We start from the raw sequence: 15449 nt of genomic DNA on the forward strand, positions 1-15449 counted from the left end.
CTTTATCTCAAACTTCTGATCGTCTTCCACAGTACCCAATATTTTACACATATCTACCACTGCGGAAATGTTGCTGCCTTGGTTAAACTTTATGTTTAGTTTTTCAAACTCTAGTATTTTTGAAATTCGAAGAATATCTACCACCCACTAAAGTTTAGGTGACAGGTTCAAGTGCACTTGTTGCATCTGGCAGTCCCAGACATTAAGTCTCACTGCTGCCATTAGCATCCTCCCCGCGAAGGCGAGGGTGAGCTGGGACATTCGAGAGGTCTTTTGGTTCAGGTACTAAAGTGAGGATGCGGGAAAGATGGTAGGGACTGCATACGCGTTTTAGCGGCGGGAGAAAAAGACCGCAGGTCTGCGCCCCTATGGGCAGCCAGAAAGGACCTTTGGCACCTCCGGGGGATGTGCGAATTGTAGGGTGCAAATCAGCCGGCGCTCGGGGAGCCTTAAAGATAAGCACTTTATAAGTACAGGTTTCGTGGTAGCTGTGATAGCCCTGGTTGTCATCTTCCTTTCTCGCTCACAGACTTCTGCGCCCTTGACAATTTCGGCGGGGCTGTTTTGCCCGGCGCCTCCCTCCCGGGAACCCGGTGAGCAAGGTGCCGGGGCCGTGGAGGCAGAGGCGCACGCTGGGGGGCGCGGGTGAACTTGCGCACCTGGCACCTGCCACTGGGCCAGAGCGCGGCCCGCCGGGCGCAGGGCAGTCACCGCCCCCTCTCCCCCGAGGTGCCTAAGGCGCCCGAGGCAGGGCACGCTCCCGCGGGCCAGCTGCGCCGCGGTGAGAGTGGGTGGACAGGCGAGGGAGGGGAAGGGAGAGGAAGGAGGGAGGGAGGGAAAGGGCGAGGCGCGTTCCCGCGGCGGGGGCGCGCTCTCGCGCGGGCTGCCGGGATCGCTCGCCGCCGCTGTGGTAATGTCCGCCATGTTGGCCATGGCGCAGGGAGCGGATCGGGCGGGCGAGCGGAGGATCTAGTGTGTGGAAGCGGCCGCGGGCGGCAGGGGGCTGTTTTCGGGCGGGTGGGCGCCCATGCTGTGGCCGGGGGCAGTGAGGAGGAGGAGGAGCGGGCCGGCCGCACTGCACTGAGGAAGGAGGTGGAGGAGGCGGCGGGAGTTCTCCCCCCCTCCCCACCCGCCCCGCCGCCGCCCGGGCTGCTCCTCTAAGGCGGGGAGACAATGAGTAAACTCTCCTTCCGAGCGCGGGCGCTGGACGCCGCCAAACCGCTGCCTATCTACCGCGGCAAGGACATGCCTGATCTCAACGACTGCGTCTCCATCAACCGGGCCGTGCCCCAGATGCCCACCGGGATGGAGAAGGAGGAGGAATCGGTAGGGACTCGAGTGTTTATTACCCCCCCTTCCCTCCTCCCCCCTCCCCTTTGTCAGTCGGGCCTTGCCATTCACAGCGCGCTTTACGCTCGCTGGAGGGCGCCGCTGCAGCTCCAACGCGTGAGGCTACGCCGGCGGAGTAGCGTAAACCCTCTGCCGGCGCAGCGCCCGCCCGCGGCCGCCATGTTGTTGCGTCCGTGTGTTGTGATTAGCTCGCAGCTCCCCTTACGCTGCCGTAAGGGGGCCATGCCGTAAGCGGCAGCTGAGAATGGCGCAGGGAATGTTCTGGCCGCACTTGGCGTGGGGCCTCTGTTTACCTTTTATTTTAACTCCCGACACTGCGTTAACTAATGAGCGAGGGATCTTTTGGCTGGGAAAGATTTGTTTTTCACTTTTAAATTTAGTTTTGCATTAGGATATCTTTGAAATAACTTGTGGAAAGTAAAGCGCTTTTAAAACAAACGTCTTGCTCCTAGCAAGGTAGTTCACGTTCCCAGGCCCTTGGTGGTGCGGCGGGATGAGGCGTTGCGGCACTACGTTGAGGGAGGGCGGGTTCCGCGACTCCTTAGCAGGTTGTAGCGTTAGAAAGCCGGGAACCCGCTAGCTCAGTGGTCTGATGAGGGCACTGAGAAGAGGTCGGACGGCCCGGCTCAGTACGCAGCCTTGGAAAGGAACCAGGGATGTTCGGCCACGAGCTGCCGGCGGTGTGCTGTTGTCATGCTGCCGCCCCGAGAATTGTCATCAGGGGGGGAGTCTTGAAGAAGTTGAGGACCTAGTACATCTAAAATTGACCGTTGCATTTATGATAATACAGCGCATTTTGGCAAAAATGCTGCTGTTTTTTCGTGATGGGTTAAATTTTGCATACGGTTGAATTTCATCTGGTTTGACAGTGTTTATGACTCTGGATGGTGTTACTTGCATGGGAAGTTTATAGTAACTGCACCCTCAAGATTTTCTTCAATGAACCTACGGTCCCGCCTTATTGTCAACGCTGGGTATTCGGGGATTGGTCCTCTTGCTTCTGTGACTGTCAACAGAAGACCTGAGGTTCCTGTGATTGGTTTTCTCTTTTGACTGTTAATATTGCAGGAAATGCTTTTATGCCTTTGATTGGCTGCTCGAGTTCTGACCTCATTACATTACCCTGTATTACTATTTTGTCCTGTGATTTAATCACATTTCTCTGGTGGTTGATTACTTGAAAGTTTTGCACTTTCAGTAGAATATAAAGATGGCTGCACTATCAGGATGAACGTTCAACTCCTTGTGAGTAAATCAGATAAAAACCCAACATTTATGCCGAAAGTTTAGAACTATGTCCTATGTGAAAATTACTTTTTGAATAAAATTTATTTCTAACTTAGCTCAGTTTTCCATGGGAAATACAATTAAAATAAGAAAGTTGTAGTATGTACAAGAATTAACTGAATTGAACTTTAAACAACACAACTTTGTATTTCATAACATTAAATTTATTGTTAATATTACTTTATCCGAAAAGAAAGGTGTCTGATGGGTCTTAAAGTATCAATGTACGGCTCACAGTTGTTTGTATGGAATATAATACAATAATAAGTAATAATACAAGAATGAGCTGTTTTATGTACTCACAACTGTAAAACTGCTTTTGCCCCACCTTGTACTGTTTGTAACTACTTGGATCCTATTATCTTGGTTTAGGAAAAACTTGAATCTAGAAACTTGTTCTAAAATGAACAGTTAACCCCTGGAAGGTATGTTACTAATACTTTTTGCAAACAGTGATCATTATATTTAGTTACTGCTTTAGGTCCTTAGTTTGCCCAATATGTTGGTATTTTATCTGAATTTAGGAAGAAAACTTTCAGTGTAGTTATTTTTAGTGATAGAGTAAAAGTAAATGCTTAACCCTATCACAGTTTTGTACTATTACCTTTTTCAGTAAAATGTGTGATTTTTCAATCTGGAGCATCACTACTAAAGTTGGATTATTTAAAGAAGTCTGCTTCATCTACTAGTTTTAGGAAGAAAAGCTCCAAATTCTGATAGAACTAGAATTGTAACCCAGGACTTGTGGACTCTCTGTCCTGCCCTTTCTGCCTGGTTAGTGTTACAAGTGGAGTTTCTTAAAATTAAAACAACACTAAACCGATCTTGACAGTTTAGATTAATATATAGTCTAAAGTCTTTTGCTTCCCAGATTGTCTACATTGGGTACTAGTTTTTTCTTTAAAAAAATAAAATAAAATATGTCAGAAGACTTGTGCTTTCATTAGTGACAGCCACTTTAGGTCTGCTGGTCTTATGTACAGGATTTTTGTTACTTAGTAGAATTACTTGTTCATTAAAAAATGTTCTGCGTTGATAAGCATTTTTAAGCAGCAGTAAATATAAATTTCATAAATGTCTCACTTTATTTGAGTTGTATTTCAATTCAGCTTCGGTTGTTAATGTGCTTCTAATTAGTTACCTTAATCACAGACTTGTAAAACAAACAAACAAAAAACAACAACAAGAAAAACCTTGGCATATGGATTTATAATTTTTTCTTGACATTTCTAAATTGCCCACAATATGACCATGACCCTCTTTTTTCATTGGTTGGCAGTATCCTTTGACTTCGCTTAAAGACTTCATGGACATACCCCTCCCAAAATAAAATTAAGGCTGTCTCTGTGTAGCTATTAGACTGTCATTAAATTTTGTATAGTCATTGAGTCAGTTTTGAGTTACATTTTTATAATACCTAGATGAAGTAACCCAGGTCTTTTGTAATTTTATTTTTAATCTTTATTAAACAATCTTTTAATTACAGTTGACATTAAGTATTATATTAATTTCAGCATAGTGGTCAGACATTTATATACGTACAGTATAGTGTGGTTAGACACAGTAACTTACTAGGTGATCCCCCCAACATAGTGTATTCCTTCGGCTGTACTTTTACATTTCTATGACTATTTTGTAACTGCTGATTTGTTTATCTTAACCCTTCACCTTTTCCATTCAGCCTCCCAACGCCCTCTTCTCTGGCAGTCATCAGTTTGTTCTCTGTATCTATGAGTCTGTTTCTGTTTCATTTGTTTGTTTATTTTGTTTTTTTAGATTACACATGTAAGTGAAATTGTGTGGTACTTGTCTTTTTACGTCTAACTCATTTCACTTAGTGTATCCTCTAGGTCTGTCCATGTTGTTGAAAACCTCATTTTTTATGGCCAAGTAGTATTTCAGAGAGAGAGAGTGTGGGTGTGTATCTCACATCTTTAATTGTCTATCATTGGACGCTTCAGTTGCTTCCTTATCTTGGATATTGTAAATAATGCTGTGATAAATCTAGGTGTTCTATGATATTGGTATTCTATTTTGGTAGCAGTCTATCAGTAGACCATGTTTTTCTCTTAGCTTTCTCTTCTCTTTTGGACATGCAGGCATCTTTTACTTTTCTTGTTTTCCCCTGAGGTCTGCCAGTTGGCATCTTTCTATAACTTGGTCTCTGCCGTGCTCCTCATTGCACTTAGTCTTGGTCAAAAACTATTGGTTAACATTACATTTATTTAGAATCTAAACAGCCAGAGGGATCAGGTGATCATTGGTTCTGCCACTTCTCCATGAGTTTATATAGTGGTAGTTGTTTTTAATATATCTATCACTTTTTTAATACTTCTTGTGCAACAGGTACTGTGCCAAGAACTTAGCATTATTTATCTTATTGGATCCTTTTTAAAATTAAATTTTAGGTATAATTTACATATAATAAAATATACCCATTTAATGCATAGAGTTTGATGAATTATGGCAAATGTGTGCAACAGTGAAAACACCACAGTCAAGATACAGAAACATTTTAAATACCCAAAAAGTTCCCTTGTGCTCCTTTGCAAGTCAGTCCCTCTCCATCAGTAGTTCTAAGCAACCAGTTATTTCTTTTTTCTTGTTATAGATTGGTTTGGCTTTTTCTAGAATTTCATTTAAATGAAACTGTACATACTTTATTGTGTTTGGCTCCTTTTGCTCAGCATAATGTATTAAGGATTCATCCCTGTTGCATATATCAGTACGTTGTTTTTTATTACTGAATAGTATCTCAATGAATTTATATGCTATAATACAGGGGTGAGCAAAAGTAGGTCTAATTGTAATATGAATAAATAATACAATGATTAATGATAATACAAGAATAAACTATTTTGCATACCCACAACTGTACACTTACTTTTGCCTACCCCCTGTATATTGATCCATCTATCTGTTGGATATTTGAGTTTTTTCTAGTTTTTGGTTTTCATTGAATCCTTGCAAAACAGCCCTTTGAAATACTATTGTTTCTATCTCATAGATGAAGAAACTGAAGGGTCTCACTACTAGTAACTGGCAGGGGTAGAATTCAGACCCTTGCCTTTAATGTCACAAAAGCCCATTCTCAATCACTATGCTTCACATTGACTTCTTACAGAATCTCAAATTATCTTATGAACTATTAAGTTGATTATAGTTTTAGTAAATAATGTACTTTTTATCAGTTTGGGAACCGCGAGAAATGATACTGATTTGATTGAAATAAAAAATTATTAAGAAGTATAGTTTTCCATTACTTTGACTTTTGCGTTTAGCTTTTCAAATTTTCTTTTTCTCTTTTTCTCTCTCATAAGTCTGTTAATTTTGGTTTTTCCTATTGGTGCCATTATATTTATCTGAGTGTTTGTTCTCCTAAGCATACAATAAATTTGTGGGAAACTAACCTATTTTATTATTTTAATTTTCTCCTAATAGAATGTAATCTCTGTAAGGCCAGGGATCTTTACATGTTTTGTTCCTTAATATATTTCAGTTCCTGGAACTGTGCCTAACATATAACATGTATTTGCACAGTGTTGAATGAGCTTCTGTTTCTTTTTCTATGTCAAGAGCTGTTTTTGTAAACACTGTGTGTGTGTGTGTGTGTGTGTGTGTGTGTGTGTGTGTGTAATTCATTAGCAGAATTTGGTTTAAGTTATTCTTCCAGGGACTCTTTTTGGTTTCTTTCTTGGGTGTACTGTGTATATTGCAATGCTAATTTTCTTTTCCTCTTGAGTCAGAGACCTATTTAACTATAGAACTTCTTACACACAGACATGGTTGCAGTATTAGTATTTATCTTGTGTTAATTATCACTCTCCTAGGTGTATGTAGATTTGTGTAAGATCTCTTCATACTACAATGAACCAAAATCAACATGAACTAGATGATTCTGTTTATTTTTAAAAACAAAGACCATAACTGATTTAAATTGCCATTTCTCCTTCATGTTAGTTGTCTAGTTTTTGTTATTATCTTAATATTTTAAGTGATATTTTGAGTGATAGAGTAGAAGTATATTCACTCTTCACCATAAGTTATTTTTGGCTCTAATGCAATATATTTCATGTTTCATAATGTGGGGGCAATTCTAAAGAGGATATAAATGCAATTTTGTAAGTTAATATTGTAAAAAGATTAAGCGTCCATTCTTTCAACAAAAGCAAACATGAGCCAGGTATTGTCTCAGTTCCAACTGTTACCCAAGTAGGATATTGGGAAACTCTTTAAAAGGGTCTGTATATCAGTATATGTACAGCTGTGTGCTGAAGTGTTGTTAGGATAAAAAGGAGAATATGATACAGATCTTCACTTGAGGGTAACTAAATGAATCATTGAGGTCAAAAACGTATCTGGAAAGTTAGCAAAAACAACTGGGTTAAGTCAGCCTGACAGACATTAAAAGAACACTAGAAAAAGTTAAATGTTATTGTAGTTAAGAGGAGTAAGAGAAAACTCATTGGAATGTGTAGAGAAGGCTCCTTGGAGAGAGATTGAACACTTTGGGCTTTTGGTTGTATGGTGTATGTTGAAGCAAGTATTTAGTGCAGGAATATTTAAAACTAGTTCTGTGGATGTTACATGGACTAGAGGAAGATTCTTCCATGTTAAAAGCTTTTCACCTCTTGTTGTCTATCCTTCCCCTACTGATAGAAACTTGAGGAGGATAGCAGTCTGTCATTTCTGAGCATGTCATTCTCTTAGTATTAGCTCTGGCTCTGTCTCCTCCCGCCACAGCCTCCATGCAGATGGCTTTTACTTCTTTCCTTTCCTTTATTTCCTGCTATATCTTCAGCACTCGATATGTTTAGAACAAACTGAATGAAAAAAATTGTTTGGAGTGCAGACCAGGTTGAAAAAAGGTAGAATTTTGTAGATAATTTTGATTGGGCCCAGCAGTTTGTAGGATGGTACAGAAGAAAGAATGGAGGTACAAGTGTGAAATCTGTTTTCTGAGTTTTAGTTTTGTTGTCTAGTGGCCATATGATCTGAGAAAGTTGCCTAGCTTCTCTAAGCCTCAGGTTGGTCATCACTACCATCTCAGCTACCACTTACTGAGTGTGTGTTAGTGTAGTGAGTATCCTGAGCATGTGCCAGGCTGTTGAACTCTAGGTGGTTTACAGCTCCTTGGGTGCTTCTTCTCCGGAAGACTAGACTAGACTAGACTAGAACATGGCTAGGCTAGACTAGACTAGACTAGACTAGAACATGGTAGAGGTGGTATTTGAACTCAGGCTCTATTGGTGATTGACTCTGAGGCTCTTGATTTCACCATTGTCCTGCTTCATCTGTAAAATGTGTATTGAAACTAGATATCTAAAGTTCATTACGTATCTACTGTTCTATCACTTATTATTCATAGGCATCTAGGACTCATTAAAAGTTTTCCTCAGGGAATATTATGAGAGAAACTTGGTGGTGAATGCCTTCTGTAAACACATTCCTTTTTTAAAAAAATCAAAGGAACAATCTGTGATGTAAGTTTAGATTTTAGATTTCATCTGTATCTGCTCTCTAAAAATGAAACCTAAAAGTATTTGACAGGTGGGATCATTAGGGTTCAAGTAGCAAAAGCCGTATCTGTCTTCTTTAACATTCTGGAGGTTGTCTCACAAACACCAAGGAAGGGGTGAACTGTCAAGGTTTGGGAAGGACAGGAATCAGGGCAGCTATGGGTCCTTCCGTAGCAAGTGATACTGATGTCATTCTACCCATTCTTAATCTTCTGAGAAGTAGTACGGGTTAGTGGCTAAGAACATGTACTCTAGAGCCAGACTGTATGGGTTTGAGTCTTCAGGCAACCCCATGAGAGCTATAAAATCTCATGGGGTTGTTGGAGGATGGATTGTAGTGTGCTTGGCACAGTTCAAGGCATGCAGTAAGCATTCAATAAATATTAGCTATCATTATCATTGTTATATTTTTTCCAGTTAAAAATTCTAGATTCCTGAGATAGAAGGTGTTATTGGTTTGGCTTGTATCAGGTATCTGTCTACTTCTAAGTCTACCAGTCAAGGAATAGGGGGAGTTAGTATACATGTGCTATTAAGGGTTACCCTCCTGAGAATGGAGCTGTAACCAGGGAGCTGCTCTTAGAGATCTTTTAGTGGGTATATAACATACCCATAATCAAACGTTGTAGAGTTAAATTGTTTTGACCCAAAGTGAATTGTTTACTGGATGTGTTTTTACAAACCTAAAATTTATGAGGTGTTTTAATGAGATTAGAATATTTTGTATGTATCACATTTTTTTAATGAGATTGGAATCGTTTTAAAGAAAGCAACCCCTTCACACGTACTGATTTTCAGAGTAGTAGAGGATGAATTCTGTGTGACCTCAAAGAAGTTTTTTAAAACTTTTTTGGCGCTTAGTTTTCTCATCTGTGAAATAGTGACCTTTAAAGTATTGAAATGTTAAAAACACAGCATTGCATCTTTATTTCATTTTAAGTAGACTTGTGGTAGAAAAACAGTAACGAATGCATAGGGAACCACCTGAGGAAGAAAGGGTAATAGGTAGGAATAAGCCAGTGAAGGAGACCAATGTAAATAGTAGAAGGTCCATCATGGTTATGGTGTTACCTTAAAATTTATCCTTGATTTTTTTTTTTTTTTTGCCTTGCCTACACTTAAATGGAACAACTTCAGATTTGTCTATTTCGTTATGTAGGACTGTTTCTTCTGGGATTTATGCTAGAAGAAGATGGCAGTCACTTCCAGATTCTTTTTAGCAGAGAGAGAGAGAGAGAGAGAGAGAGAGAGAGAGAGAGAGAGAGAGAGTGTGTGTGTGTGTGTGTGTGTGTGTGTGTGCGCGCGCGCGCGCGCCTTTAGGTTTCTTTTTTCTTGTTAGCTAGTATTACGATGCAGAGTAGAAGAGTCAGCCTGCCTTGTTGGCTGGCTAGCTCTCTAACACATGTCCTGGTATTTTTACTTCCAGCTTTCTTACTGTGCCAACCCCTTTTTCATGGACGAAGACATTAATGTTGTTGGTTGGGGCATCAGTTGACAAGCCACCCATAGTTGGTACTACTAATTTGATGAAGTTGTTGGAACTTTGAAGTTGTGACTTAGGTTCCATTCCTGGTCTCTGTCACTTTCCCTCTGGGCAAAATAAATTACTTTCTCTCATTAAATATTTCTTCATCTGTTTAATGAGTATCTCAAAAGATAACTTTAAAGATTAACTTTTTTGTAAAGACTTAAGTTAGTGTTTTCTACAGGCAGTTGCTGTTTTTTTAATTAGTGATAATTTTTAGTTATGCAGAATAATAAGTATGAAGGAACATTGAAGAGTAATATATACAGAGTACCTCCATACATTACTCTGTGGTATACTTTAACTTCTTTTTCTCCTGACAATTAAATATATTTTTAGATCTGTCAGACATGAATAGATTGACACTTTATTTTTTTCCTTTCATCTCTGTTTCCTGGCAGAGAAGATAACAATCGAATTGATAAATAGAATTGAAGACTTTGAAAATTAACAGCCAGGAGAACTAAATCTTTAGCTAATCTTCAGAGTAATAATTATGACTTGAGTAATTGATAGTTATATTTGTTTCTTAGAAGTGATTTTTTTTAAGATTAGATGGTCTTGGGGGAAAATTAGTATTAGTGATAAAAATATGTTCCAGTGTGTGGTATACACTAAAGAAGCAAGTGAAGAGAAACATTCTGCTATACCAGTGAACACTTAAGTTTGGAAACTTTGGAAAGCATGGTACTGAAGAGGATACTGTTGCCATTTATTTGATTCTTGAGATGGTTCTTAACAAGGATGTTTTTGACATTCAGTTTGTAGTTGGTTGTGTGGGACTGGCTCATCAGGAAGTTTCTTATCAATCTACTGCCCACTAATATCTGGTAGCATTCTAATTGGAATAAACTCAAAATGTTTCCTCCCTCAATTTCCAGATGAGGGCTATTGCACTTCATTTGAGAACTATTACCCAAGGCTTCTTAACCTTTTTTGTGACTGACTCCTTTGGCTGTCTGGTGAAACTCCTCAGAATGACTTATTGAATGCATAAAATGAAATCACATAATCCAATTATATTGAAATAGTTATCAACATTAAAACAACTTTTAATTTAAATATTTGTTAAGTATTACTAGCACTACTGTGGTCTGCTGCCTACATCAGTAATTGAAGGAAATGTTAAATATGTTAGAAATGAGTGAAATTAGAGAATGGATTATTTTTCTCATTCAAGTTCATGGATGCCTCAGGTCTTTCCGTGAATGTTTTGGGGATCTGTGACCGGTTCACAACCCCTCAGGAGAATTTCCATGGCCCAATGACAACCCAGTTCTGTGTTATCTTATCCCAAATATATAGGTAGGCTCCATATTTTTATCCGCATCATTATAAAAAAGATGCTACTATAAACAATGTTATTTTATGTCTAAGACATTTTCTAGCCTTTTTTTTCTTATTCAGTTATACTTTACATTCTATATTATTTTGTATTAGTTTCAGGTGTACAGCATAGTGATCAGTCATACACTTTACAAATTGGCCCCCCGATACTTCGACATTTCTAGCTTCTTAAAATGGAAAATTAATAGATTCATATGATTGAAGATAACAATTTAATAATAAAATGATACACATAGAAACTAAGTGTCTTTCCTTCTCCATGTCCCCAGATACTACAGAGGCAGCTGCTGTTGGCATGCGTATGCATGTATGCGTGTGTATCCTGGAAAATTTCTAAACACAAGCTTTTTACTTGGTGAACTGGGCAAATATTTCTGCTGTTGTGTTCATTTTATAAGTGGGTGATAATGTGTGAAACCTTATAGTTAAATTTCTTAATCTATAGCCGTAAGCCTTGCATTGTTCACAGACTTTTATTTTTTTATATATAAAACATTAAAGTCTGACTATTAAGTAACTTGTCTGTATTTTCTCTAATAATCATATATGGCCTTAAATAGCAACTTAAATAGCATGCATAACATTGGTAAACTGGGTGTTCATCTCAACTACACTCTCAGACTTTCAGTGTAGTTTGTGAGGTTTATTCATTCAGTAAATAGCTCTATGAACACAGGGAATCTGTACCACCTTTGTGTCATCTGGTACAGTGAATGAGATATGGTAGATGCTCATTAAATACAGGGTCTGGCACAAATAATGCCCCTTTTCAATTACAAAATCATAAGCATATAATTCTGTAACATAACAGTATCACATTCAGGGGCACCATATGACATTTTAACTGAAATATTCAAATTAAAACTCAACTATTATATCCATATTATTACCCTACCAACAACACTCAAGCAGGAGTTACTTCTGCTGGACCCTGCATTTGCTGAAAGAATGGTCAATACCTCCTGTATACTTTAGACACGGAGACAGGGAAAATGTAGTACCTGTCTTTAAGCAGCTTACGGCCCCAGAGAAAAGAGTTGTACACAGGTAACTCCATATGAGGTTTAATGTGTTATGTGGAAGATAAAAATGGTATTTTGGAAATTTGTGACATGAAGGATATTTGAACAAGAGTATATATGAATTTATGTAGTAGCTAATTGAGAATAATATACTATTGGATTAATATTTACAAATTAGTTTTAAAATTATGTCCATGTGCCAGAATGCCATAAGTTATTTTTAATAAACACATGTCATTGTTTTTTATATAGGGAAGTGTGTGATGCCCAGGAGAGTTGTTGAAGGGCTGAAAGAATTTTTGTGGTCTAGTGTAGATTCACCTTTTAGGACTAGCATACTTGTGTTAACATTATCTTGGAAAAAAAACAAAACATTATCTGTTTAGGAGTTCGGAAGAAAAGAAACTGTTATGGAGGATGGCCTAAAGACACCATGCTGCTTGATTATTATATAAGTAATGTGTAGGTTTTACTTTGGTTTAAAGTGCAGGGGTCACTCTCCATAAAGAAACCACTTGGAAGAAGTTTTTCCTATATATTATGGGTGCTTCGATAGGGTAACAGTAGCAGTTACCCTTCAGCTTTGTATGAAATAGCCTCAGCCATCTTAGCAGAATTCATCAGGACTTTCAAAATACCGCTAAAAGAAATGTAAAAGATTAAGATGAGTGATTTGCAAATTGTGGCATTCCTCAGAATCACCTGGAAGGCTTGTTAAAAACACTGGTCACCATTTCCAGAGTGTAGAATTTAGTAGAAGGTCTGGGTTGGGGCCGTAGTTTTGCACTTTGAACAAGTTCCTAGGTGATCCCGATGTTACTTATCTAGCAAACCCTCTTTGAGAGCTACCTGTTTAGGAAGAACAGTGGTTCTCATTTAGACCATGTATCAGAATATCTGTGATACTTTTCAAAAGTACAAGTGTAGTCTTTGCTGTAGATTTACTAACCAAATCACAATTTAGGGGTGATTCTGACTCTAAATAGAAGATGATTAGCGTGTGTGCCCATAACCCCTTCCTGTCTGCCTCACCATTTTACCGCTCCTTTCAGAGTTTCTTCTTTCTACTCTTTATTTTACTCTTTATTCATTGGCTTTCAAACTTTTTTGACTTCGCTATTGTGTGTGTGTCTATGTAACCAAAATGAAGTACACATTGACACACGCAGGCAAGCACACAACAAATACACAGTGGATTTCCATTTTTTGCTCTTTATTGCTGAGTAGTATTCCTACTCAGCATAAAAATGACTGTACCACAGTTTATCCATTTGCCTGTTGATTGATTTTTGGTTATTACAGATAAGCTGCTATGAATGTGTGTGTGTGTGCGTGCACACGAATCTCCTTTCAGTTGTTTAAGTTAAATACCTGGGGGTGAAATGGCTAGATTGTATGGTATGTATACTTTAAAAGGTTACTTAAAAAAAAACTGTCGGACTTTTTCAGTTATACTGTAAAGGTATCTTGTTATGAGATGTTTACATATCTTAGTACCTTGCTACTCAAAGTCTGTTGTGGATTTGGCATTACCTAGGAGCTATTTAAAATTGCTGAATTTCAGGTCCCATTATATACCAAATGAATCAAAATGTGCATATTAAAAAATTAAAAAGATACTTGAGTGGTTCAAATGCACATAAGGATTTGAGAAGCTCCGTTTTAGAGCAGTTTTGTTCGATCTTCTGTTTTGCTTTAACATGTCTATGGCTTTATCTCATTTATTTATATGACATTCTCAAATGGGGCTAAGAGATACAGTTTTACTTATTTATTCCAACATAATATTGATAAATTTCGAGTGTTCTGCCCTTCTTCAGATGATTGTTTCATAGTGGTTTACTAATGACAATATATTTTTGCCTGTTGCCCATTTCAAATATGGTAGTTTTAGAAGTAATTATTTCCCAAGCATTTTCCAATATAGAGCTGTGTAGCCCGACACAATTTTTTTTTTTGTGGGTAAGAGCTCTTTTTCTTTTTGCATAATTTATCTGGTGAATGAGTCCATTTGCTCGCTTTTGTTATTGTTGTTTTCATAACCAGGTATTTAATTTTGGTTATTTTCGTATTAGGGAATCTGGAAAATTTCTGCAAGGGTTATCTATCTACTCTTAATTTTCAAGGAATGCAAAATAAATTCAGAAATGACCTTGTTAATCAACCTGTAAATTAACTGAATATCAATGCTTTTAAAGCCAAATACCAATAGTTTATTTTGCCTGTTTCACATTTTCTCTACTGCTCATTTTCATTGCTGCATGAATATTTAAGGTCAGGTTACATTGATATTACTGTCACCTTCCTGAATTAGTCTTACTGTTGAAGGTCATGGCCTTAATCAGCATTAGGAAATTCCCAATTTAAAACAACGTTTTAAAAAGAAACACGTTACTTAAAAACTAGTATTTGTTTTTTTTTAATCAAGTAAAACAAGTTAGTGTTTTGTAACTTATAATTGAGTTGTTCTCCAGAAGTTGATCAGAAATCAAACACGATGTCTGTTGAGGAAGAGTCCAACCATCGTTAACGTAACAAGAATGGTTTGTGCAACATCTATATAACCTGGAAGCAAAGAAGAGTGGACTGGAATGCACATGTGTGAACACTGACTACACTGTATTTGTTAGTGGGGTCGTAGACACCCTCGAATGAGCATGTTTACTGTGCGGCAGTTGCATTCAAAATGACCATGCTACTAGAGCAATGAATTTGCATCAGATTTTGCACTAAGTGTGTAGTATTCAGAAGTTTCAGAAGGCCTCAGCTATGGGCAGCTGGTGATTGGCAGCTTCATCAGAACAGTGGTCCCACTCATGCGTCACATTTTGTGCAGAGTTTTTTGGTGAAATATCAAATCACCCAGGTGATTCAGCACCGCTATAGCCCAGATTTGGTGCCCTGCAACTTGTGGCTTTTCCCAAAACTAAAATCACCTTTGAAAGGGAAGAGATTTCAGATCATCGATGAGATTCAGGAAAATACAATAAGGCACCTGATGGTGACTGGGAGAACTGCACAAGATCTCTAGGTGCCAGCTTTGAAGGGGACTGAGGTCATTGCCCTATGTACACTGTTTCTTGTATCTTCTTCAATAAATGTCTCTGTTTTTTATATTACGTGGCTGAATACCTTCTGGACAGACCTCGTATTAAGAATTACACAGCAATACTTGTGGTGAACTATTTCTGCACAGTAAGATTGCTTTCATTTTTACATTTTCATTTAAAATACCAGTTACTCAGGCCATTAAAGCCTCCTCACCCACGTTTCTTTTTTACATCCCCACGGGCAGTTAAGAAAGAAGGAAAAGCTATGGGTGATTCAATACTTATTTATTTAAAATTTAACACAGCTGTTTTTCAGAAGAGAAAAATCTTTACCCTGTTATTAAGTTCT

The 15449-nt window shown here is 38.4% G+C and overlaps 1 protein-coding gene across 4 annotated transcripts in view; it reads left to right on the forward strand.

Moving 5' to 3' along the window:
* The first annotated feature begins 893 nt into the window (after positions 1-893).
* The window catches only part of EPC2 (enhancer of polycomb homolog 2), a 122442-nt gene continuing 107886 nt past the window's right edge, over positions 894-15449 (forward strand). For all 4 annotated transcript variants that reach the window (XM_037167665.2, XM_037167666.2, XM_037167667.2 and 1 more), the window contains exon 1: positions 894-1326. In XM_037167665.2, the coding sequence (XP_037023560.2) occupies positions 1174-1326 (153 nt within the window). In that variant the 5' untranslated portion in view covers positions 894-1173. The remainder of the gene's footprint in view (positions 1327-15449) is intronic.

Source organism: Artibeus jamaicensis, unplaced genomic scaffold (genome assembly GCF_021234435.1).
Source record: "Artibeus jamaicensis isolate MK-2021 breed Jamaican fruit bat unplaced genomic scaffold, CSHL_Jam_final contig_603, whole genome shotgun sequence".
Taxonomy (NCBI): Eukaryota; Metazoa; Chordata; class Mammalia; order Chiroptera; family Phyllostomidae; genus Artibeus; species Artibeus jamaicensis.